The sequence below is a fragment of the Geotrypetes seraphini genome, chromosome 18 (genome assembly GCF_902459505.1).
Source record: "Geotrypetes seraphini chromosome 18, aGeoSer1.1, whole genome shotgun sequence".
Taxonomy (NCBI): Eukaryota; Metazoa; Chordata; class Amphibia; order Gymnophiona; family Dermophiidae; genus Geotrypetes; species Geotrypetes seraphini.
Genome location: NC_047101.1, coordinates 36,395,734 through 36,422,640, shown reverse-complemented (window position 1 = coordinate 36,422,640; position 26,907 = coordinate 36,395,734). Strand labels below are relative to the sequence as shown.

The 26,907-nt window shown below is 43.3% G+C and overlaps 1 protein-coding gene across 3 annotated transcripts in view; it reads left to right on the top strand.

Moving 5' to 3' along the window:
* LOC117351500 (gamma-aminobutyric acid receptor subunit alpha-1) overlaps positions 1-26,907 on the top strand; it is a 180,385-nt gene that overhangs the window by 35,413 nt on the left and 118,065 nt on the right. For 2 of the 3 annotated variants that reach the window (XM_033926834.1, XM_033926836.1), the window contains exon 2: positions 3,642-3,730. In XM_033926834.1, coding sequence (XP_033782725.1) covers positions 3,642-3,730 — 89 coding nt within the window. Of the gene's footprint in view, positions 1-1,219; positions 1,509-3,641; positions 3,731-26,907 lie in introns of those variants that run through there. The other variant, XM_033926835.1, reaches the window with a different exon arrangement.

Sequence of the window (26,907 nt, the reverse complement as noted above, 5' to 3'; positions counted from 1 at the left end):
GACAGCTTTTCCATGGAAGAAGACAGAACTGCTTACTTGGCAGAATCTTCCAGAGTTTGTAGTAATAGCTGCAGCCCCCTTCCCCAGCCAGTTTAAACATTAAAAATGTTAAAGTGAGCATAGCAGTTACAATAGCTGATTTCATGATTGTTTAGCTAGAAAATCCCTGGTCTGAACAGAGGAAGTTATCCTTTCATACTTTGTATTGCAGAAGAATATAAACACAATGTTACCATCTCATGGCATTTATTTAATTATTTAAATACCCACTTTTTGGATATAGCCAGACTAGAAATTTATTAGTTTATAAGATCCAATCAATAATATGTATGAGTTGCTAAACAGTAAACTGCTATCCTCACATAATCTAGGTCTGCTCCACTTATTAAAAAAATGTAAAATAACCTGGAAATATGATTTATAAAATTGCATCTTAAAATGTCAGCTTACTTGTACAAATAGGATTCAATGCATACAAATTATTGTATATTTAAAATGTCATTTCTTAAATATATTGCAACACAAAAGTTCATTTCCTGGAACATATATCTAATCCTACATATTGAGAGCAACCTATGGATACCGTTATTAATCTTATTCAACCAGTTTCAAACTCCTTTAATCTCTTTTGCATTATAATAGATAATTCAAACAACTTTCTGACAATAATGTTGTTGTGGGGTTTATGGGTTTTTCTTGCAGTTAAAATTAATAAATTGAAACTAATTTATTTATTTATTTTTCGGACAGTACTTTTAACCCCAAAATTAATCAAATAAATCCTATACAACTGTTGTACCAGAGACAGTGATTTTTTCCTTTGACCTGCTCCACTCACTCTAATGTGATGGGACACCTCTCTAACTGAGTATTCCTTCCCCTCTTTTTTTTTATTTTTTTTTTTTTGGAGGGGGGCGGGATTTTTCCTCCTGATTAGAAAACTGCTCTGGACCCCTTGCCTCCAGGACATTACCGATCTTTCCCCGGTTTTTTTAAAGGGGGGGGGTGTTCCTAATCCTACATCCTACCGATATGCTGCTGTCCCCTCCCCTGCCTCCCAAAGCATATACTATGCTGCCAGAGAATGGTAAAAACCAGAGCGGGGGGGGGGGGGGAGCTTTGCCCACTCCCAATCACGGACCCGCCCCTAGATGAGAGATTTGGTACCACCTTCCTTGCTAAAATAAAATCTCTGGTATGAAGTCACAGCCTATTCCACATCCGGTTTACCCTGGGATGTATTACTACTGCCTTGGTCAGGAGAAATGCTTTGTTGTGGCTGTGATCTTCATATTGGGGAGGCAATTTGGATGGTAAAGCTCCAGAAGCCGAGTGTCCATGACCGCTGAGAGCAGCGCCCAGGCAAACGCTGACTGGCTGCTTCCCCCCCTCCCTTGCAGGCTTTTCCCACCCTGCGTTCCTCAGCTGGGCTTCCACCCGCCGTCTTGACTGTCCTGCCACACTTTTGCAGCTGTCAAGGAAGGGGACCGGTGCCGGAGGGGTTTTAGGTAAGACCTGCTTGTGTTCTTTCGTTCCGTTGACACCGGCTTTCTTTCGTTTCGGTACTGTACTGCCACAGCTGAAACCATTTTTTTTTTCCCTCTTTGACGGTGAAAATCCGCAGTGATCAATGGGCAACTTGACTGTCTTTTTGATTAAAAAGAAAACATGATGTGATAGTCAATTAAAAAAAAGGCAAGGCTTCCTTCACAGTCAGTCGGAAAAAAAAATAAATCAAAATGTTGCAGTACCTTACAGATCTAGGGGGGGGGGGGAGGCAGACTGTTAAACCTTAGTCAGTAAGATGAATGCAATGCATCATTCCCATGTATATGGTACAAGAAATGAAAAGGGATCTATCCTAGTCTGGAGAAAGATGTAGAGTAGACCAAGTAAAGCATCTGATGAGGACAAATCTGTATTTTTGCTGAAAAACATTTCATATGCTATTTACAAGCTACAACTTATTTTCATCTCTGAACCTTTATGGGTCTTGTAATGCTAGAGTGCTTAAATGAGAGCAGAGAACAGCATGGAGGGCTAAGTACCAATGCACCTGCTTGTTTGCATCTGAAAAACTTGCACATCTGCACTTGAATCGTCTCTCTTGCGTCGAAGATCGTTGCCACTGCTTTGCTTTCCTGTGCTGGCCAGATACATAGCCAGAGGATGGTTTGAGCACATTCCTTTCAATGCATTCTTTGCATCTTCTCTTCCTGCTTAAAATGATTTGGAGCGTACTTCTACCAGCCAGCAAACACTTTCAGGAGACAGGGCTGGAGCGGGGTCATTTATTAAGGGCTCTAAAATGTTTAACCATGTCTGCCACACAAAATGTACTTTTTTTCCCTCAGTGTTATTGTTATTTTTTTTTATTATTGTTGTTATTGAGAGCTGTCGGTCTTTTAAATTCAGCTTTCAGAGCTACATTATAAACCTCTCCCTTCCTCCAGTGCTTTGAACTGACGCTGCATCTTATTAGTTGCGTTAGTTTATGAAAAATAGCCACGCTGCCCTTGCATTTATTCTCGATGCAAACATTGGTGGCCCTCGGGGAGGTGTAAAAGAAGGCTGTTAGGTCGAGATTCCAGCTGATAAAATAGTTGCATGGAAACCACAGAGCAGCACCGGCAAGGCATAATGGTTGCATGTTCCAGAATTGGTAAGCGTTACAGTTGGTACCTGGTGGGTCTAACCTCGTATAAATGTTCTCTGTGCCTTATAAGTACGTGGGGAAAGATTAGAAATAACACATTTTCCTTAAAGTTCTAGATAAAAAATATCAAAAGAAAACAGTGGCTCTGAGACTAACAGTATATATTATACAGTACATCATATGGATAGTTTTTAAAGGTCATGTCACACTAAAGGCGTCATTAAGGTGTCTCATAAGGTAGAAATGAGCCCAGTTAGGCCACATGATTTTGTTCCTGCAGTAGTTATGGCCTCGGGGATCTTTTTTTCTCTCTCTCTCTCTAAAAAGAAAAAGCGAAAACAGTAACTACCGGAATAATGATTTCCAGTATTGGCTTGGTGAGGTTTTATTCCAAATTCAACAAGTAAAACCAATGGGCAGGAGACAAGCAGAACAAGGCAAGAGATAAATATGGCAGCAGGGCAAATATTTAAAAGTGTTGGTTTAGTGCAGTGGTTCCCAACCCTGTCCTGGAGGATCACTAGGCCATTCGGGTTTTCAGGCCAGCCCTAATGAATATGCATGAGAGAGATTTGCATATAATGGAAGTGAGAGGCATGCAAATCTGCACCATGCATATTCATTAGGGTTATCCTGAAAACCCGACTGGTGTGATGGTCCTCCAGGACAGGGTTGGGAACCACTGGTTTAGTGAGAGGAAATATTGGGCCAATAATAGGTGTCTAGAAACGAAGCACAGAGAAGACGCTGGCCGAATCTCTTTGCCCCCAGATGTCGTATCAATTATTGCAGAATTATATCACAAAATATGTTTTATCACTTGGCCAGTGCTAGAGGCCCAGATGTTCTCCCATTTTGCACTTGTGGGGAAAATGTTTAGTATACTTAAAGGTACATTATTGAAATAAGATGGTCATTTTCAATACCAGTACTTTGTTTTCAGAACTATGAGAATACAATAGGCTTTTGCTTATTTTCTTCATAGACACCAGACTGCAGGATGAAGACAGTTCCTACTCTTTTTAAAAGTCTGTGGGCTTGGATCCTATTCCTAGTTACATTGACTGGCATAAGGTAAGTAATGAACGTTCATGCTACAAAAGTTATTTTTTTTAATAAGAGTCTTGAAGTGAATTCTCTAAGAAGGGGGGGGGGGGCGGGAAATACAATATTTTCATAGGCCATGTTGCAACTCTTTAGATCAAAGGGTGAAATGTGAATCTTGACCCTTGAAAAATGTGTAAGGATAGACCTAAAAAGTTGAGGGCATATCTGTTATACTTAGGTTTCAAAGATCACAAGCTGTTAAGGTACCAGTTTATCTGGTTTTTTGGTGACTATATAGTTACATACATATAGTAGGGGAAAGAAGGGGCACTTTTTGTTATTTTCCATTCAGGGTTAAAATCTATATATGACACCTAAAAAATGATGCTGAATAGATTCAATGCATATAAATTATTGTATATTTTCAATGCCATTTCTTAAATAAATTGCAACACAAAAGTAAAAGGAAAATGCATCTTAAAAAAAATATTGCACCTTAAAATGCAAAAATCTTAAACCCTCCCCCCAAAATTGGAAAAAAAACCACAGCATGTTTTCTATAGAGTTAAGAGCAGTTTATAGAATTGTGCTTATGTCCAGGATTCGCACCTAACTTCAGGCATTTTTATTTGCGCCAACTGAAATGTGGTGCAAATCCCCATGCCAAATTTAGGCGCAAATGCCCCTGATTCTCTAACTACATGCATAAATTTGAGGACGCCCCCAATCCATCAGTGACCCTTCCATTTCTGTGCCTCTTTTTGAATGCTGCGTGCAAATTTTAGGCGTGGATCTCTTGACTAAATTTATACACACAAATTTAAATTAAATCCAATTAATACTAATAATTAAGAAACCAATTATCGGCGCCTAATGGACTTGGTATTCAATTAAGTTACATGTGCAAATTGGGGGTGTGCACAAGTTTGCACACACAACTCATAGCAGCATATATAGAATTAGGAGGTCAAGCATTTAGGGTCATGGTAATTTATATATGTAGGGAGGGGGGTGTTTTTTTGGACAGTTTTTTTTTAATCACTCCTATGTTAACTACAGTACTCAGTGGGAAAACAAAGTTTAAAACATAAGAACATAAGCATGGCCTCTGCCGAGTCAGACCATGGGGTCCATCGTGCCCAGTCCACTCCCGCAGCGGCCCTTCCCCCAGGTCCATGACCTGTAAGTGATCTTATACCTAAAACATTCTATTCCCTAATCATTTAATATCCTGTATGGTAACCCTCTAACTGTACCCTTCAATCCCCTTTGCCTTCAGGAAATCATCTAATCCCATTTTGAAACCCCAAATCGTACTCTGCCCTACCACCTCCTCTGGAAGCGCATTCCAGATGTCCACCACCCTCTGCGTGAAGATGAACTTCCTAGCATTTGTTTAGAATCTGTCTCCTTTCAATTTTTGCAAATGCCCTCTTGTTTTTGTTGTCCCCGCTAGTCTGAAGAATCTGTCCCTCTCTACCTTCTCCATACCCTTCATGATCTTATAAGTTTCTATCATGTCCCCTCTAAGTCTCCGCTTTTCCAGGGAAAAGAGCCCCAGCTTCTCTAGCCTTTCAGCATATGAAAGGTTTTCCATGCCTTTTATCATCCTTGTTGCTCTTCTCTGGACCCTCTCGAGGATCGCCATATCCTTCTTAAGGTACGGCGACCAGTATTGAACGCAGTACTCCAGATGCGGGCGCACCATCGCCCGATACACAATGCAAACTCTCACTTTTCTGTAAATGTCACCTTGTAAGCAAGAGAAATAGTGATTAAGCTCAGTTGAAGATGTGATGAACCATTACAGGAATGTAATGGAAAGAAAGCTTTAGAATGAGAAAAAAAAATAATAATAAAAATCAGAGGGGTGCATTTCCAAAAACGACACTTAATTCACGTACACATTGTCCTTTGTCTTTGTCTAAGATGGTAGCTAGCAAGCATCTTAAGGTCTGCCCAAGTTACAAGAATGAAAACATTTATTTTGTGTGGATATATAAGAATTGTACCTTCATTAGCCGGGTTTTGAAAACTGTTACTAAGTGCCACTATGATAATGACCTGTAGATGGAGTTAGCGCAGTGTTCTATTATCTTGTAGGGGTTGGAAAAAGCTCAGTCACATAGTTATGTTTTTCTTTAAATTCTCTCAGACAATTGAAATAGGATAGATAATGAGATATGCATATTTAAAGCAGCTTCTTGCCATTTCTTGCTTCTATTTTTGATAGAGTAATAATGATGCTAATACTGGCCAAAAGTTATCTGTTGTAAGAAAAAAATAATACTCTCAGACAGATACTTGTTGTTTTCCAGCCAAAAAAACTGTATTTTTTGTGAGTTATATCCATTCCAAGATCATTTGCTTAACTGAACGGAAGACACAAAGGGTCACGCTTACTTTGCTGAGTTAAACAGCTAGCCCAGTTGGTAAATTTTTAGTGTGGACCTCTGCCACACTTTAAATCCAGCCAGCATGGTATAAACAAAACAGAACAAAAACATGTTAGCTGCTTAATGCAGGTAGGGGTAGGTTGTGTGCATGGCATGGGTAGAAAGAAGGAATGGCTGACTACGACAGCTAATATGAGTAGTTGATACTACATGCTGTCACAGCTGCTGACAGTGGAGTTGCACATAACATCACTTCAAGAGGTAGAAACTTAGAAACACGATGGCAGATAAAGGCCAAATGGCCCGTCCAGTCTGCCTATCTGCAGCATCCACTTTCTCCTCCTCTCCCTAAAGGCTCAGGCTCTTTGCACCTGCATTGTGATGTCATAGACCATTATTGTTATTGGCTAAGACTCTTCATAAAGCTCTATGACCTCATAATGCAAGTATTGTTATAGAAACATGATGGCAGATAAAGGCCAAATGACACATCCAGTCTGCCCCTTATCTCTTCCTCTCTCTAAGAGATCCCACCTGCCTATCCCATGCTTTCTTGAATTCAGACACAGCCACCTCATCCAGGAGACTGTTCTATACATCTACCATCCTTTCTGTAAAAAAGTATTTCCTTAGATTACTCCTGAGCCTCTTATTTCTTAACTTCATTCTATGCCTGCTCATTCCAGAGCTTCCTTTCAATTGAAAGAGACTCGACTCGACTCAAACACATTTATGCCATGTAGGTATTTAAACATCTCTATAATATCTCGCCACAACCACATTTCCTCTAAAGTATACATATTGAGATCTTCAAGTCTGTCCCCATACACCTTATGACGAAGACCACACACCATTTTAGTAGCCTTCTTCTGGACCGACTCCATCCTTTTTATATCTTTTTGAAGGTGTGGTCTCCAGAATTGTACACAATATTCTAAATGAGGTCTCACCAGAGTTATATACAGGGTCATCAATTCCTCCTCTTTCCTACTGGCCATACCTCTCTCTATGCACCCTAGCATCCTTCTAGCTTTCGTTAGAAGTGATAGAAGTGATAGTAAGTGTAACCACACTTCCAGCAGTCATGTAATGTGGCCACATCCTTGGAGGTTATCTTCTGATTACCCCCTATCCCAGTTACAGCCCTTCCCTGGTCACAAATCCCCAACACTTATAACAACTCCCTGATCCCCTAGACCTGATTACAGTTCCTGTACCAGTCATTATTCTTCTGACCCTATACATAGCTTGTGATGCCCAGAACCACCATGGCCAAGCCCTCTTTTAGGGGTGAAGTCCCATCCTCATAAGCAGGGATCCTAATCTCTCCATGTATACCCCCTACGGCTTCCCTGACCCACCCCAGCCACTTACTGACACATTCTTCTGGTGTGTAAAGTGTACTGGACAGTCACAGTCCCCTTCTGCTCCTGCCCTGGCTGAGCTTTGGGTTCAAAATGTTAGATATGACCCCTAGTGGTGGTCTTGTGGTACTACCTCTTAAGGATCGGTTTGCCATATGAGGACAAGTAGAGGAACTGGGCCCACTGACTTTGAGTGGCTAGTAGGCAGTCGTACAGTTTTTTTTTGTTTGACTTCTTTGATTGGGGGATGAGTGAACAGTCTGTGCGTTCTCCTGTGTCTGGTTGAGGTAGTTTGGATTAGGCGGTTGTTTAGGTAGGCTGGGCTGTCTCCTTTTATGGTTTTAAATAGTAGGCAGTAGAATTTGAATTGTACTCTTGCATGTATTGGGAGCCAGTGAGAATCTAGATATGCCGCCATGATGTGGTTGTGTTTCTTCAATGAATAGATAAGTCTTAGCACTGTGTTTTGAACAGTTTGTAGTTGTTTTATCATGGTTGTGGGACAGGGGAGATAGAGTATGTTGCAGTAGTCTAGAAGACCCAGGACTAGGGATTGGACCAAGAGCTGGAATTGTGTTCTGTGAAAGAATTTTCGAAATTGCCTTAAGTTTCTCATGACCCCAAATGATTTTTGTATTGTTTTGTTGATTTGTGGTTGCATGGTACAGCATCTGTCAATTGTCATTCCTAGAAGTTTTAGGGGTGGGTTGTATAGGGTATGTGATTGAGTTTATTACTAGGTTTGTTATAGTTGGGGATTTATTATTTTCAATGAGAATTAATTTTGTCTTGTCTGGGTTCAGTTATCTACCATAGGACTCATTTTATTCCCATGAGTCTTCTGCAGATAACTTGAACTAATCTTTGTTAAAAGATCTATTATATTTAGTATGTGTGTGTGTGTGGGGGGGGGGGCGCCCCAGGTGTCATGTTGGTAGGTACGCTAGCTATGGTGGTAACAGCTCCAACACTCATAGGAATTCTGTGAGCATTGGAGCTGTTACTGCTGCAGCTGGCACTAAAAACTGTGCTACGGTTTTGTAAAAGGAGGGGATTATGATGGCTATCGGGACTTAGGAGTTCTGATCGACAAGTTGATGAAGCTGGCAGCGGCGAAAAGGGTGAACAGAATGCTAGGAATGATAAAGAAGGGGATCACGAACAGATCGGAGAAGGTTATCATGCCGCTGTACCGGGCCATGGTGCGCCCTCACCTGGAGTATTGCGGCCAGCACTGGTCGCCGTACATGAAGAAGGACACGGTACTACTCAAAAGGGTCCATAGAAGAGTGACTAAAATGGTTAAGGGGCTAGAGGAGTTGCCGTACAGCGAGAGATTAGAGAAACTGGGCCTCTTCTCTCTTGAAAAGAGGAGACTGAGAAGGGACATGATCGAAACATTCAAGATACTGAAGGGAATAGACTTTGTAGATAAAGACAGGTTGTTTAACCTCTCCAAGGTAGGAAGAATGAGAGGACACTCTCTAAAATTGAAAGGGGATAGATTCCGTACGAACATAAGGAAGTTCTTCTTCACCCAGAGAGTGGTAGAAAACTGAAACGCTCTCCCGGAGTCTGTCGTAGGGAAAACACCCTCCAGGGATTCAAGACAAAGTTGGGCAAGTTCCTGCTCAACTGGAAAGTATGCAGGTGAGGCTGGGCTCATTTAGAGCACTGATCTTTGACCTAGGGGCCGCTGTTTGAATGGACTGCTGGGCACGATGGACCACTGGTGTGACCCAGCAGCGGCAATTCTTATGTTCTTATGTTCTAAGTTGAATTAGGTGCCACTAGGCACAATTGTACAAATGGCACCTAACGTTGATTGACGTGTTAGGTGTCACTTTGCTAGGTGTCTGAGTTAGGTGCCATTTATAGAATCTAGCCCTTACTACACTTTGGTAAAAGGGCCCCAGATTCATTGTACACTATGCTTTGACCACATTTTCATTCAAAACCTTCAAGAAATTGGTACCAGGCTATATGATTCCCAAGCCACCAATCTGTAGCCCAAGCCGACCGTTAAGATATCAAAAAGAAAGATGGCTGTCCCTACCCCCTGTATGCGCCCTCAGAACACAGTCAGCCCACAGGCACGCCTACTCGCACTTCATGCCCTAACTATGGAACCTCATTCTTCCATCTGTCAGAGAGCTGGAAGACCTATGGAAATTCAGGAAGGCCATGAACATAAGAACATAAGAATTGCCACTGCTGAGTCAGACCAGTGGTCCATCATGCCCAGCTGTCCGCTCACGCGGCGGCCCTCTGGTCTAAGACCAGCACCCTAACTGAGACTAGCCCTACCAGCGCACGTTCTTGTTCAGCTGAAACTTGTCTAACTTTGTCTTGAATCCCTGGAGGGTGTTTTCCCCTATAACAGCCTCTGGAAGAGCGTTCCAGCTTTCTACCACTCTCTGGGTGAAAACTGTCCTATTCTCAAATCCAGCTCTATGAAAAGACCAAGCTTAAATGATCTGAGATAAACTTTTCAACTAGGCCATAGTGCAAGTTCATTACCACATCATGTATAGTTAATTAGAGTATCTAAGACAGGGGTGTCCAATGTCGGTCCTCGAGGGCCGCAATCCAGTCGGGTTTTCAGGATTTCCCCAATGAATATGCATGAGATCTATTAGCATTCAATGAAAGCAGTGCATGCAAATAGACCTCATGTATATTCATTGGGGAAATCCTGAAAATCCGACTGGACTGCGGCCCTCGAGGACCGACATTGGACACCCCTGATCTAAGACGTTCATAGCTACTATAGCATGTATAGTTAACTAATGTATCATGGCTGTTTATTTCTACTATAGCATGTATAATTACCTAGTGTATCTCAAGTGTTCTCTATTTACCATAACTCAACCATTGTACCATTATCTCCTTATTTGTCTTAACCATAATGTGTATACTTCTCCCTCCAGATTCGCGGGGGATAGGGGCAGAGCTGGACCGCGAATGGTGAAATACCGTGAATATCTTCTGGTCCGGCTCTGACCCATCCCCGCCTCCCTCCTGCCTTCCCCCCGGCATCCCGGCCTTACCTGGTGGTCTAGCGGGCTTTTGGGGCAGGAGCGATGTTCCTACGCTCCTGCCCCGTGCAGATCGCCAATAGGAAATAGCTGCCTTGAGTTCCCGTAGTCTCTCGAGACTACGATGGGAACTCCTCACAGCCATTTCCTATTGGCGATCTACACGGGGCAGGAGTGTAGGAAGATCGCTCCTGCCCCGAAAGCCCGCTAGACCACCAGGTAAGGCCTGGACGCCGGGGGGGGGGGTTCTTTTTTCCCCCTCCCCAAAAAATCACGAATATGTGAAATCGCGATTGCCGAAAGCGCGAATGGGGAGGAGGAAGTGTATGTACTTCTGTAACCCGTTCTAGGCTCTTTTGGGAGAATGGGCTAAATAAATGAATGAATAAATAAATAAATATAACTGTGTCAAATGAAATAGCTCCTATTTTAAAGTGATGTAGTTCTATTCACTTAATTTACACACTTTAAAGCAAGTTATAAAAATCCTGGAAACATGGAAAAATCCCTAGAAATACCCTTACGGATGCACTTCTTATTTATTACAGGAGCTAAATTTAGCCTACTTTCCTTGGACTGCTTGCTATCCTTTCTCTCTTATGGTCATTAGAATCACCCTAATGTGCATGACCTTCCGACACCCTTGAAGTGCAAATCTGGCAGTTTTTGTAATGAGTGGCAGTAGCTGTTAGTGCTTTTTATAAGTCGCCTGTGCGGGTTCGAGCAATGCACTGAGGGCCAGATATTGGCGGCCGCCTAAAAAGTGGCCGCCGATCGCACGTCAATCCTCAGAATCGTGCCTCCGAGAAAGATAGGCGCTAGAAATGTAGGCCAGGCCGACATTTCAGGTGCCTATCTTGCCATAAGTTACGCATATGTAGGCACTTTATAGTGGCTAACACCCATCGTTAGCCAAGCCCATTGTGGCGTTAGGCCTATATAAGCGTGATTTTGGCGATTTTTCTTTAGGCACCAGTAGGTGCTTTAAAATTGTGGTTTTTTTTCACTCTTTTAAATAGCATTTGTTAATTAACTTACACCCCCCCCCCCCCCCCGTTTTACAAAACCGCAATAGTGTTTTTTTTAGCGCAGGCTGGAGCGCTGAATGCTCTGCACTGCTCCCGACACTCATAGGAACTCTGAATGTTGGGAGCAGCGCAAAGCATTCAGTATGCCGGCCTGCACTAAAAACTGCTTTTGCAGTTTTGTAAAAAAAAAAAGGGAGTTAGGCATGTAAGTTTCTAGCATTTCCTCCCGGCACCGTCACGCACTGTTCCCTCTAAGCTGAGCAGGAGTCCTCCACCCACAGTCTCACCAATAGAGGGTGCTGTTTTACTGTCACATTTTTCAATTGTGAGGGACAGGCAAGTTCTGCAGGACTCCAGGGAACATACCTGTCCTTAGCGACTGAAAATATTCCACCCCCTAGTGGTAGCAATGCAGCTGGAGGACACCTGCTCAGCTTAGAGGGAACAAGTCTGTCTGAGTGTAGTTTTTTCCAGGCCTTTTGACCAAGATTGCAAAAAAGTTTGGACACTGAGGGAGAGGAAAAGAGGGATTTACCTCACCACCAACTTCCCCTTCTTCACCCCCGAAAACTAGTGCTGTACAAAACCTGTGAGTAAACATGCCCATAAGAACATAAGATTTGCCGCTGTTGGGTCAGACCAGTGGTCCATTGTGCCCAGCAGTCCGCTCACACAGACCAGTGCCCTATTTGAGTCTAGCCTTACTTGCATCTGTTCTGTTCCAGTAGGAACTTATCCAACCTTGTCTTGAATCCCTGGAGAGTGCTTTCCCCTATAACAGCCTCTGGAAGAACGTTCCAGATTTTTACCACTCTCTGGGTGAAGAAGAACTTCCTTACATTTGTATGGAATCTTTTCCTTTCTAACTTTAGCGAGTGCCCTCTCGTTCTCTTCACCTTGGAGAGGGTGAACAATCAATTCCCTTCAATATTTTGAATGTTTAGATCATCATGTCCCCTCTCAGTTTTCTCTTTTCAAGGAAGAAGAGGCCCAGTTTCTCTAGCCTCTCGTTGTACGGCAACTCCCCCAGTCCCTTAACAATTTTTGTCGCTCTTCTCTGGACCCTTTCCAGTAGTACTATGTTCTTTTTCATATACAGTGACCAGTGTTGGATGCAGTATTCCAGGTGGGGGTGTACCATGGCCTGGTATAACGGCATGATAACCTTTTCAGATCTGTTCATGATCCCCTTCTTAATCATGTTAGAGATAATATATCTAACTAGTATTTTAGCCCGTTACATTAATGGGTGCTAGAATATATGTCTGTCTGTCTTTATTTCTGTTTCTCTCTTTTCCTCCCGCTGTCTTTCTTTCTGTCTGTCTCTCTCCCTGGCCCCCTTTGTCTGTCTGTCTTTCTGTGTCTCTCCCTGCCCCTGTGTCTTTTTTCTTTTCTTTCTGTCCCCCTTCCTCCCGCTGTCTGTCTTTCTTTCTATCTAACTGTCTCTCTCCCTGCCTCCTATGCAGCAGCATTTCTCTCCCCCCACTTCCCTGTGCAGCAGCCACAGCAGTATTCCTTCCCCCTCCATTTCCCTGTGCAGCAGCCACAGCAGCAGCATTCCCTACCCCTCCATTTCCCTCCCCCCACACCACTTCCCTGTGCAGCAGCAGCGTTTCCCCTACCTCCCTTTTCTCTTCCCGCGGTCTGGCTGGCTCCCTTACTGCCCCCCCCCCTTCCCGCGGTCCCAACAACCTGCGGATTCCAGCAGCGTGTGCAACACTCTACACACATTGCTTCGGGGCCTTCTACTGCCCTGATTTACTCTGGCACGTCCCTGATGACATCATCAGAGATGCGGCAGAGCAAATCAGGGCAGTAGAAGGCCCCAAAGCAGCGTGTGTAGAGTGCTGTACACACTGCTGGAAATGGCAGGTTTGTAGTCGGGACCGCGGGAAGGGAAGGGGGGGGGGGCAGTAAGGGAGCCATGTCTCTGTCTCGCAGCTGGCTTGCCGGCTCCAGCCAGCCAAAGTTCATTTTTTAGTTCAAAGCCGACGCTGCGTCTCCTCTCTCGATCCCCGCCAGAGTCGGAAGTCTTCTCCGACTCTGGTGAGGTTCGATAGAGGAGCCGCAGCGGGGGCTTTGAACCAAAAAATGAACTTTGTCTGGCTGGAGCCAGCAAGCCCGCTGCGAGACAGAGAGATGCGTGGTAAGCGCACATGCACACTCTGCCGGCCACGGAACTACAGATCAGGCAACACGGCGTTAAGAGTGCACATGCGCGCTTAGCGTTTTATTATTATAGATAAATGATAAATAGGCAGAAAAGCAGTTTCAAATTTTCTTATAAGTTGATATCCCAAAATGACTTATATTGTAGATATTTAATTCTTAAATTGATTTAGTAGGAGCTAAAACATACAGTTGTTTAGGAAAGATGTTTATGTTGGTTCATAAGACATATACTGAAAATGTTTTATGCAGTTATGTTTGAAGGATGAATTATTTTGGAGACTTCAACATTTAACCAATCTCTACCTTAGTCAGTATATAACTAATGCTAATTCAAGTATTTTACTTTGGGCCCCTTTTATCAAGCTACGAGAGAGGGTTTTAGCATGAACCAGTGCAGTAAATATAGAATTCTTATGAATGTTGGGGGGGGGGGAGAGTTATTCAGTAAAAAAATATATTGTTTGCACACCATATAAACCCCCCTTTTATTACAAAACTGTGAAAGTAGTTTTTAGCGCAGGCCGGCGCACCGAATGCTCTGCGCTGCTCCCAACGCTCATAGAACTCTGAGCATTCAGCGCACCAGCTGGCGCTAAAAACCGTTTTCACAGTTTTGTAAAGGGGAGGGTGATGGTGGAAGGGATAGTATTATTTACACTACCAGTGCGGAAGTTTTCAGCCAATACACCCTCTCATGTTAAGTAAATTTGACTCATTTAAGAATCATGTGGGTAAGAATAATTTAATAAAAATTGGAAATGGTTCCTTCACATTTACCCTTAACAATTAATTGAGGTCAAGAATCATTCAGGAACAAAATGGCATATTTTCATTTGTTATACAAATCACCTAAATAATCTACCATAGAAACATAGAAATAGACGGCAGATAAGGGCAACGGCCCATCTAGTCTGCCCACCCCAATGACCCTCCCCTACCTTTCTCTGTGAATAGATCCCACGTGTCTATCCCATTTGGCCTTAAAATCAGGCACGCTGCTGGCCTCAATAACCTGAAGTGGAAGACTATTCCAGCAATCAACCACCCTTTCAGTGAAAAAGAATTTCCTGGTGTCCCTGTGCAGTTTCCCGCCCCTGATTTTCCACGGATGCCTCCTTGTTGCCACAGGACCCTTGAAAAAGAAGATATCTTCTTCCACCTCGATGCGGCCCGTGAGATACTTGAATGTCTCGATCATGTCACCCCTCTCTCTGCGTTCCTCGAGTGAGTACAGCTGCAACTTATCCAGCCGTTCCTCGTACAGGAGATCCTTGAGTCCCGAGGCCATCCGGGTGGCCATTCTCTGGACCGACTCCAGTCTCAGCACATCCTTACAGTAATGCGGCCTCCAGAATTGCACACAGTATTCCAGGTGGGGCCTCACCATGGATCTATACAATGGCATAATGACTTCAGGCTTACGGCTGATGAAACTCCTGCGTATGCAACCTATGATTTGCCTTGCCTTGGATGAAGCTTGCTCCACTTGATTGGCAGTCTTCATGTTCTCACTGACGATCACCCCTAAGTCTCGTTCTGCTTCAATTCTTGTTAGGATCTCGCCATTAAGGGTGTAAGTCTTGCATGGATTTTGGCTGCCCAGGTGCATGACTTTGCATTTTTTGGCATTGAAGCTGAGTTGCCAGGACCTAGACCTGCGCTCCAGTAGGAATAGGTCGTGCATCATGTTGTCGGACATTGAATTTATGTCTGTTGTGCTTTTGCCCACTACATTGCTTAGTTTTGGCGTCATCGGCGAATAATGCTATTTTACCTCGCAGCCCTTCTGCCAAGTCTCTTATAAAGATGTTGAATAGGATCGGGCCCAGGACCGAGCCCTGCGGCACTCCACTGATTACCTCCGTCATTTCGGAGGAGGTGCCGTTCACCACTACCCTCTGAAGCCTACCTCCAAGCCAGTTCCCAACCCATTTCGTCAATGTGTCGCCCAGTCCTATAGAACTCATCTTGCTCAGCAACCTGCGGTGTGGTACGCTATCGAATGCTTTACTGAAGTCCAGGTATACGATGTCCAGGGACTCCCCAACATCCAGCTTCCTCATCACCCAGTCAAAGAAGCTGATCAGGTTGGATTGGCGAGATCTCCCCTTAGTAAATCCATGTTGACGGGGATCCCGTAGATTCTCCTCGTTCAGGATCGTATCCAATTGGTGTTTGATTAGAGTTTCCATTAGTTTGCACACTATTGATGTGAGACTCACCGGTCTGTAGTTTGCTGGAGCCTTTCTTGTGGAGTGGAATGACAGCCGTCTTCCAGTCCAACGGGACGTTACCCGTACTAAGGGAGAGATTGAAGAGCGCGGATAGTGGTTCCGCCAAGACATCACATAACTCCCTGAGCACCCTGGGGTGTAGGTTGTCAGGCCCCATTGCCTTGTTAAGTAAGTATAGTAGCTTATCCCACCTTCGCTTATCCAACATACCCCGGTGTCTTCACAGCATTGTCATTGCGATGGACTGCGGCCAGGGGTATCGGATACGGAACACAGGCATCCCTGCATACACAAGAATCTTATAATCTGGTCATTATTCCTGTAAGCACCAATTGAGAAATGATTTGGAATCTATTTTCAGACAGTAGAAAAGCAAACACTTGAACAAGACAGCAGTATTGGGTTCGATTCCCACTGTCACTGTCCGTGTGATTCTGGGCAAGGCATTTGACCTTCCACTGCCCCTTGAACAAATAAGTCCCTGTATGTGTAAACTGGTTCGATTGTAACCACAGAAAAGTGGTATATCAAATTAAATCCCCCTTTCCCACTTGCATGATCTTTAATACTCTGCCTGTTTACATGCACATACTTTGCACAGCAAAGATATGAGAGAGAAATGCTAAAACTGGCTAATTGTTCAAGTGTTTGCAAAACACTCGCAACCCGTGTTACTCGCAAACCGATGTTTGACTTGATATGCGAGGCATCACCCCCGAGAACCGGCAACGCCCCCTGCGTGCCCAAACCCTTATCGCGATTGGGCACCGGCACGCAGCATCAACCCACAGGATGTGCCGGTGCCAAGAACCTCCTGCCTGCCGTTTGCCACTGATTCTGCTGGGCCTTGAGCATCTTCACATGCATCTTCTGGCTCCCGCTCCTGTGGGTTGGTGCTGCGTGCCGGTGCACGATCGCGGTAAGGGTTTGAGTGAACGGGTGGGATGTGGAACATTATTTATAGAAGAAGATGGCAGTGAAATACTTAAGATAGGGGAGAAAGAGTGGAATCTTTGAAATCAAAAAGCAGCGTCCTTAAAAGACGGTTATAGATTGAAAGCGTCTTAAAACAGAAAGGTTTTTATCAAGCTACACTAGAGGTTTTTAGTGCGGGCCAGCAAAGTAAGTGCATTTACTGTGCTGGCCCAAGCTAAAAACCTCTAGCACAACTTGATAAAGGGGGCCGTTAGATTGTGAACTTAAAAAACAGAGGAATATTTATCATAGCTAAATGTAAGTAACCTTCAACTGCCACTGAAAAGGTATGAGCTAAATCCAAATATTTAACTTTCACATTGGAGCTGGTTTTAAATCCCATCTGTGGCATTTCAATTATTTATGGATTGTTACCACCGCAAGCGGCACTGAATATCCCTGCACCACTGAAAGTGCTGCAGCTATATGGACAATGACAACGACAATATTCAAACGGCTATACAGATGGCTAACCAGATAAAGCTAGGACAGCTCTTTTACTAGCTCAACTTTATCCAGGTAGTTATCTGGACATTAAACTCTGGAATTTGTTGCTGGCCAATGCAGTTAGCTTAGCAGAGTTTAAAAAAGGTTTGGATAATTTCCTAAAACAAAAGTTCATAAGCCATTATTACGATGACCTTGCATTTTGCACTGTTGGAAAAATCTATCCAAAGTAGAGTTCATGGCATGGTGGAACACTGTATGAATTACTAACAAATATGAAAGTGTAATTGCAGGAAAACATTGTTCCACTAGCACATTCCTCAAAATATGGAGCCTGGTACAAACTTATTGCGCTTTAGACCATTGACAAACAGAATTTCATAATACATTACTATTCTAAATTTATTTAACTGATGATGCCTCTTAAAAGTTCCATTATATTTTAATATGATTGCTGTGTATCATAAGCCGACAATATATGTGCTGGTCCCCCTTATTCATTTGATATATACTTGTACGTATGATCTATTTCTTGTTTTATTTAATACCTGTATTTGTATTTATTGTTTTATACACATGATTTGCTTCTTCTTGGGGATTTTTTATATTTGTACATTTATCTTATAAAAATAATAAAAGTTGCTTAAAAAAAAAAAAAGATGACCTTGAGAAAATCCACTGTTTATTGCTAGGATAAGCGACATAAAATGTGCTTTGCTACTTGAGATCTAGCTAGGTACTTGGGACCTGGGTTGACCACTGTTGGAAAGAGCTTGATGGACCTTCAGTCCGTCCCAGTATGGCAATTTTTATGGTTTTATCTATTGTTTTCTAGCTAATAATTGACTCCACTTGCAAACCATCCTCAATACTATCCATGGAGGTCTGTAAAGATAGTGCCACCAGTGACGAAGCTAGAATTGAATAAGCCCTGGGTTAAACATTTCAGACCCCCTCCCAAAAAAAAATAAAAATAATAATAATACTATCCTTCCCAAGATAGTGGGGAAGAGGGAGATGAAGAAGAACCCCTTAAGATCCCCAGAATACAAATCATGCAAAAAGCAGACATATTCCAGACTTATATATAGAGAGAATCTGTCACAGTAATAGATCTAAAAACTGAAATGCAAGGTATCATAAATTCACATTTTCCAAAGCTGACATATTTATATTTAATGAATTCAGAAAAAAAAAACCTTTTTTTTCTACCATTGTTTTCTTGTCTTTGCTTCAGTCCCAATGTGTCTTCTTTACTTTTCTATGTTTTCTCTTAACACTCTTGGGTCTTCTGCCTTTTGACATATCTTCTCTATGTCCACTATTCATTTTTCTTATGTGTCCCTATCCATCTTGTCTGATGTTTCCCCTCTGTGTCCCTGTCCCTATTCCCCTTCCATGTTCCGCAATTGTCCCCTCAGTTTTCATATCCTCCCTCTATACTGAGCATCTTTCTTTCCTCTGTGTACCTTTTCCCTATGCTCCCTCCATGGGTTGTATTTCCTCTGTCCCTGCCCTTCCCTATGTTTAACTTTTCTCCTCTTCCTGTCCTCCTGCACCCTCTCCCTTGGTCCAGCGTCTCTCTTTCTCCTTCCCTCTGTTCGTCTAGCCTCTTTCCTACCTTCTCTTCCCTCTACCAACCCCCAGTCCAGCATTTCTCTCCCTCTCCTTTTCTCCAGGTCTCTCTCTTTTCTCTTATTCCCCACTCAGTTCCAGCATATCTCTAACCCCACTCCCCCTGCACAAGCCCAGCATTTTTCTACCCTCCTCACTCCCCCCTTCCAGCATGGGTCTGGTATCTCTCTACCGTCCTCCCCCATAACCTTCAGGGGTCTGGAGATTGAAATAGGCTGCCTCTGCTCATCAAAACCTTTCTTGTACTGCATCATGCCTCTATGATGTAAAATGTTAGTTAGAGGGGGTACATCAAGGATCATCATCAGGGGGAATGTGTGGCACAGTGGTTAGAGCCATATCCTCAGCACCCTGAGGTTGTGGGTTCAAATCCCAAGCTGTTCCTTGTTACCCTGAGCAAGTCACTTCATCCCCCATTGCCCCAGATAGATAGATTGATTGTGAGTCCACCAGGATAGATAGGGAAAAAATGCTTGAGTACCTGGATGTAAACCACTTAGACTATAAGTGGCATAGAAATAAATTTTTCACCTTTATTTTTCAATAAATTGTATTTGGCACCATAAGTTATGATTCCTGAAGGTTGGAATGTGGATTTACTTCTGTTTGCTGTTTACATCCAGTTGATTTTCTTTATAAAGAAAAATCAAAAAGATGCAGCAAAGGGTTTTAATGAGACATTGGCAAATTTAAATGAGTGCCTTTGTGTTTATTGTTGGATGTTAAATGTGAACAAACTGAGCGAGTTGGCAGAAAGATGGCAGATGAGCTTCAATGTTGAGAAATGTAAAGTCTTGCATATAGGGAAAGGGAACCCGATGTACAGTTATACGATGGGAGGGAGGGTACTGGGGGAAGGCAATCTAGAAAAAGACTTGGGGGTCTTGGTGGGCAAAACAATGAAGCCGGCGGCGCAATGTGCAGCGGCCTCAAAGAAGGCGAACAGAATGTTGGGCATTATCAAAATGGGTATCACTACCAGAACGAAGGAAGTTATCCTGCCGCTGTATAGAGCAATGGTGCACCCGCATCTGGAGTACTGCGTCCAATACTGGTCACCATACCTTAAGAAGGATATAGCGATACTCGAGAGGGTCCAGAGAAGAGCGACTAGGATGATAAAGGGCATGGAAAACCTTTCATATGCTGAAAGGCTGGAGAAGCTGGGGTTCTTTACCCTGGAAAAGTGGAGACAGAGGGGACATGATAGAAACTTACAAGATCATGAAAGGCATAGAGAAGGTGGAGAGGGACAGATTCTTCAGACGCTGTGGAACCACTGGGTGGGGAGGGGATGTACACAGATGGATCAAGCACTGGTTGTCGGGTAGACTGCAGAGGGTCGGAGTGAAGGGCCAATATTCTGACTGGCGGGGAGTCGCAAGCGGTGTGCCACAGGGATCGGTGCTGGGGCCGTTACTCTTCAACATATTTATCAATGACCTGGAAAAGGAGGCAAAGTGCGAGGTTATAAAATTTACAGACGATACCAAACTGTGCGGCAGAGTTAGGTCCAGGGAGGAGTGTGAGGACCTGCAAAGGGACCTGGACAAGCTGGAAGACTGGGCAAACAAATGGCAAATGCGCTTTAACGTGGAAAAATGCAAGGTCATGCATATAGGGAAAAAGAACCCGTTGTTCAACTACAAATTGGGGGGGGCATTATTGGGAGACAGCAGACTTGAGAGAGACTTGGGTGTGCTGGTGGATGCATCACTGAAGCCATCTGCACAGTGCGCAGCAGCCTCGAAAAAAGCCAACAGGATGCTGGGCATCATAAAGAGGGGCATAACAACCAGGACGCGGGAAGTCATCATGCCATTGTATCGAGCGATGGTGCGTCCACATCTGGAATACTGCGTTCAGTATTGGTCGCCGCACCTCAAGAAGGACATGGCGGTACTTGAGAGAGTCCAAAGGAGAGCAACGAAACTGGTAAAAGGGCTGAAACACTGCCCATACGCCGAGAGGTTGGATAGGCTGGGGCTCTTCTCTCTGGAAAAAAGGAGGCTCAGGGAGATTTGATAGAGACCTTCAAGATCATGAGGGGCATAGAGAGGGTGGATAGGGACAGATTCTTCAGACTGAAGGGGACAACAAGTACGAGGGGCATTCGGAGAAACTGAAGGGAGATAGGTTCAAAACAAATGCAAGGAAGTTTTTTTTCACCCAAAGGGTCATGGACACTTGGAATGCGCTACCGGAGGAAGTGATCAGGCAGAGTACGGTACAGGGATTCAAACAGGGATTGGACGGATTCCTGAGGGATAAAGGGATCGTGGGATACTGAGGGAGGAGCTGGGATGTAACACAAGTATAGAAAGCTAACCAGGTAATAAGTATAGAAACCCAACAGGTCGTGCATGTGCAAGACCGGAGGGTTAGGACTTCGATGGGAAGATAGGACTTCAATGAGAAACCAAGGTGGCAAGGGAGCCCCTTCTGGTGATTCAGACAGGTCGTGACCTGTTTGGGCCGCTGCGGGAGCGGACTGCCGGGCAGGATGGACCTATGGTCTGACCCGGCGGAGGCACTGCTTATGTTCTTATGTTCTTACTAGCGGGGACAACAAAAATAAGAGGGCATTCATAAAAACTGAAAGGAGACAGATTCAAAACGAATGCTAGGAAGTTCTTCTTCACTCAGAGGGTGGTGGACACCTGGAATGCGCTCCCAGAAGAGGTGATAGGACAGAGTACAATATTGGGTTTCAAAAAGTGATTGGATGATTTCCTGAAGGTGAAGGGGATTGAAGGATACAGATAGAGGGTAACTATACAGGACACTAAATGAATAGGGAATACACGATTTAGGTAAAGGATCACTTACAGGTCATGGACCTGGGGGACCACCGCGGGAGCAGACTGCAGGGCTCGATGGACCCCTGGTCTGACCCGGTAGAGGCAATGTTTATGTTCTTATGTGAAACTGTGATAAGGTTATCGTGCCAGAATAAATCATTGCAGGTGAAGCCAAAGATACAATAAATTGTTTTACCCTTAGGAGATGAGATCAAGACCTTGGGGATTCATCGTGATAGGTCTTTGAGCTTTACTTCATAAATTATTCCCCATTTTACAAAACTGCGCAAGAGATTTTCAGCACCAGCCCGCAAGCTGAATGTTCTGCGCTTCTCCGACACTCATAGGAACTCGATCACCATCAGAGCAGTGAAGAGCATTCAGCATACCAGCCGGTGCTAAAAACCTCTTGTACAGTTTTGTAAAAGGGGGGTGGGAAGGGTAGTAAGGTAGTTAAATCAGGCATTTTTCAGATGCAATTGATCAATTTAATTAATTAATTAATTAAATCTTTATTCATTTTCAAACTTACAATAAGCGTGTCAATATGTTAAAACAGATTAACAATAAGTATATCACTTAATAATCATCAATAGTACCAATGATATATTCTTATCTCCCACCTCTTCCTATTATATAATCAATACCTTGTACAATATGTAATCATAAAATTACCCCCCTCCCCCCTCATAATTGAACCTGTAAATGTAAGGGAAAAAATATCATCTAATCAGTGCAATATTTTGTTAATGGCTCCCACACATCTTGAAATTTCCTAAAACATCCTCGCTGTATTGCAATAAATCTTTCCATTTTTATAAATATGACTTAAGGAATTCCACCAGAAATTATAATTTAATCTACTCCAGTTTTTCCAATTATACATAATTTGTTGAATGGCAACCCCAGTCATTATAAGTAATAATTTGTTATTATTTGAAGAAATCTGACTTTTTGCTCTCATTGCCATACCAAACTGCACAGTATCATATGATAATTGCTACTGGGTTGTCCAATAAACAATTAATTTGGTCCCAAATTGATTTCCAAAAATTCATAATAAATGGACAATAGAATAATAAATGATCTAAAGTCCCTACTTCGAGATGACAGTGCCAGCATCTATTAGACTTAGAGCTATCCAATTTTTGTAACCGAACAGGGGTCCATAATGCTCTATTTAATTTAGTGAAAATTGCTCATGCATTGATAACCAGTCAATTAAATTATTGTAATTCTTTGTACAATGGGTTGCGTAAAAGTTGCTTAAATAAATTGCAGCTGCAAAACTGATATCTGTACAGAAAAAGAAAATTGATCATGTTACACTTGTTTTATTTGACCAACATTGGTTGCCAGTTGCTGCACATATTCTTCCAAACTTCAAAGCTTCACAGTGGAATGTGCCAAAATATTTGTCAGACAAATTAAGTACATTTATGCCAGCTCTTACTCCTTTTCTCATCCTAGAGAAAGGTGTTACATCTGCCATCTTTTGATAAGGTGAGGTTGACAAGAACAAGGCGAGGAGACCAAAATAGTGAAATGTCTTCCAGGATCCTCAGCTACCAGGAGTTCCAGGCAAATACTGACTATAATTAAGGAAGAAACTAAGGATTTTAACACTGATGTTGTTATCCATCTGGGAACAAATGACCTGGCCAATAACTCCACACTTGCAGCACAGAAAGCTTTTCGGGAGCTTGGTGAGGGCGTGAAACCTTTTGTAAAGACTTTAGCTTTTTCTGAGATACTGCCTGCATATGGAAAAGGAGAGCAAAGAGTGAAAAACACAGAGGACTTTAATAGATGGCTCAGAGCCTGGTGTCATCAAGAAGGCTTCAGGTACATAGGAGGATGGGGAAATACATGGAAGGACAAGAAGCTATATTGCACTGATGGGCTACATATTACTATAGCAGGAAAATGAAACCTTGCAGAGAAATTTAGACAATATTTTTCTAGGCATTTAAACTAGAAGGTGGGGGTGGTGTATGTACGAAGGACAATTATAGAGAAAAGATGTGATAGTAGTAAAGGCTGCAACATAAGCAATATCAGCAACTCATTTCTTAGTATTGCAACGGAAAGTGAAACGACACAAAAATCCATACAAAAAAGGAGATTATCGCTGAAAAATAGCTGGAAAGCGATGACCACAAATGCTCGCAGTCTAAGCAACAAAGTTCATGATCTGCAAGCCCTGATATTAGAGGCAGATCTAGATATTGTTGCTATCACAGAGACATGGTTCAGTGAATCACATGGATGGGATGCAAACATACCGGGATATAATCTTTTTAGGAAGGACATAGATGGTCATAAAGGTGGAGGAGTAGCTCTCTATGTAAAGATCAATATCCAAGCGACCGAAATGCAAGGGACCTGGGGAGAGGAAGAAGCGATATGGATTGCTCTGAAAAGAGAAGATGGAACTTCTATCTACGTGGGTGTAGTCTACAGACCTCCGACTCAATCGCAGCAAATTGATAAGGATCTGATTGTGGATATCCAAAAGTTTGGAAGGAAAGAGGAGGTTCTGCTGTTGGGAGATTTCAATCTGCCGGATGCGGACTGGAATGTTCCGTCTGCGGAATCGGAAAGAAGTAGGGAGATTGTGGATGCCTTTCAAGATGCTCTGCTCAGACAAATGGTGATGGAACCCACAAGGGAAAAAGCGATATTGGATCTGGTCCTCACAAATGGAGAGAGTATCTCTAATGTTCGAGTGGGTGCTCACCTGGGTAGTAGCGATCATCAAACGGTTTGGTTTGATATAACGGCTAAAGTGGAGAGCGGCCGCACGATACTTAAAGTCCTAGATTTCAAACGTACGGACTTGAATGCAATGGGAAAGTACCTGAAGAAAGAGCTGTTAGGATGGGAGGACATAAGAGAAGTGGAAAGACAGTGGTCTAAGCTGAAAGGAGCGATAAAAATGGCTACGGACCTTTATGTGAAGAAAATCAATAAAAACAAGAGAAAAAGGAAGCCGATATGGTTCTCCAACCTAGTGGCTGAGAAAATAAAGGCGAAAGAGTTGGCGTTCATGAAATATAAAAAAACCCAAGAAGAGGAGAGCAGAAAGGACTACAGGGTGAAACTGAAAGAAGCCAAGAGAGAGATACGTTTGGCGAAGGCACAGGCGGAAGAACAAATGGCTAAAAATGTAAAAAAGGGAGATAAAAATTTTTTCAGATATATTAGTGAAAGGAGGAAGATAAAAAATGGAATTGCTAGGCTAAAAGATGCTGGGAACAAATATGCGGAGAGTGATGAGGAGAAAGCAAATGTGCTAAACAAATACTTCTGTTCTGTGTTCACAGAAGAAAATCCTGGAGAAGGACCGAGATTGTCTGGCAAAGTTACACGAGAAAATGGAGTAGATTTTGCGCCGTTCACGGAGGAGGGTGTTTATGAGCAACTTGAAAAACTGAAGGTGGACAAAGCGATGGGACCAGACGGGGTCCATCCCAGGATACTAAGGGAGCTCAGAGAGGTTCTGGCGAGTCCTATTAAAGACTTGTTCAACAAATCTCTGGAGACGGGAGTGATTCCTGGGGATTGGAGGAGAGCGGATGTGGTCCCTATTCATAAAAGTGGTCACAGGGATGAAGCAGGAAACTACAGGCCAGTGAGCCTCACTTCAGTTGTTGGAAAAATAATGGAAGTGTTGCTGAAAGAAAGGATAGTGTATTTCCTTGAATCTAATGGGTTACAGGATCCGAGGCAACATGGCTTTACAAAAGGTAAATCTTGCCAAACGAACCTGATTGAATTTTTTGATTGGGTAACCAGAGAGCTGCATCGAGGACATATGCTAGATGTAATTTACTTGGATTTCAGCAAAGCCTTTGATACAGTTCCTCATAGGAGGCTGTTGAACAAACTTGAAGGGCTGAAGTTAGGACCCAAAGTGGTGAACTGGGTCAAACTGGCTGTCGGACAGACACCAGAGGGTGGTGGTTAATGGAAGTCGCTCGAAGGAAGGAAAGGTGACTAGTGGAGTCCCTCAGGGTTCGGTGCTGGGGCCAATCCTGTTCAATATGTATGTAAGTGACATTGCTGAAGGGTTAGAAGGAAAAGTGTGCCTTTTTGCAGATGATACCAAGATTTGTAACAGAGTAGACACCGAAGAGGGAGTGGAGAATATGAAAAAGGATCTGCAAAAGTTAGAGGAATGGTCTAATGCCTGGCAACTAAAATTCAATGCAAAGAAATGCAGAGTAATACATTTGGGGATTAATAATAGGAAGGAACCGTATATGCTGGGAGGAGAGAAGCTGATATGCACGGACGGGGAGAGGGACCTTGGGGTGATAGTGTCCGAAGATCTAAAGGCGAAAAAACAGTGTGACAAGGCAGTGGCTGCTGCCAGAAGGATTCTGGGCTGTATAAAGAGAGGCGTAGTCAGTAGAAGGAAGAAGGTGTTGATGCCCCTGTACAGGTCATTGGTGAGGCCCCACTTGGAGTATTGTGTTCAGTTTTGGAGACCGTATCTGGCGAAAGACGTAAGAAGACTTGAGGCGGTCCAGAGGAGGGCGACGAAAATGATAGGAGGCTTGCGCCAGAAGACGTATGAGGATAGACTGGAAGCCCTGAATATGTATACTCTAGAGGAAAGGAGAGACAGGGGAGATATGATTCAGACGTTCATATACTTAAAGGGTATTAACGTAGAACAAAATCTTTTCCAGAGAAAGGAAAATGGTAAAACCAGAGGACATAATTTGAGGTTGAGGGGTGGTAGATTCAGGGGCAATGTTAGGAAATTCTACTTTACGGAGAGGGTAGTGGATGCCTGGAATGCGCTCCCGAGAGAGGTGGTGGAGAGTAAAACTGTGACTGAGTTCAAAGAAGCGTGGGATGAACACAGAAGATTTAGAATCAGAAAATAATATTAAATATTGAACTAAGGCCAGTTACTGGGCAGACTTGCACGGTCTGTGTCTGTGTATGGCCGTTTGGTAGAGGATGGGCAGGGGAGGGCTTCAATGGCTGGGAGGGTGTAGATGGGCTGGAGTAAGTCTTAACAGAGATTTCGGCAGTAGGAATCCAAGTACAGTACCGGGTAAAGCTTTGGATTCTTGCCCAGAAATAGCTAAGAAAAAATA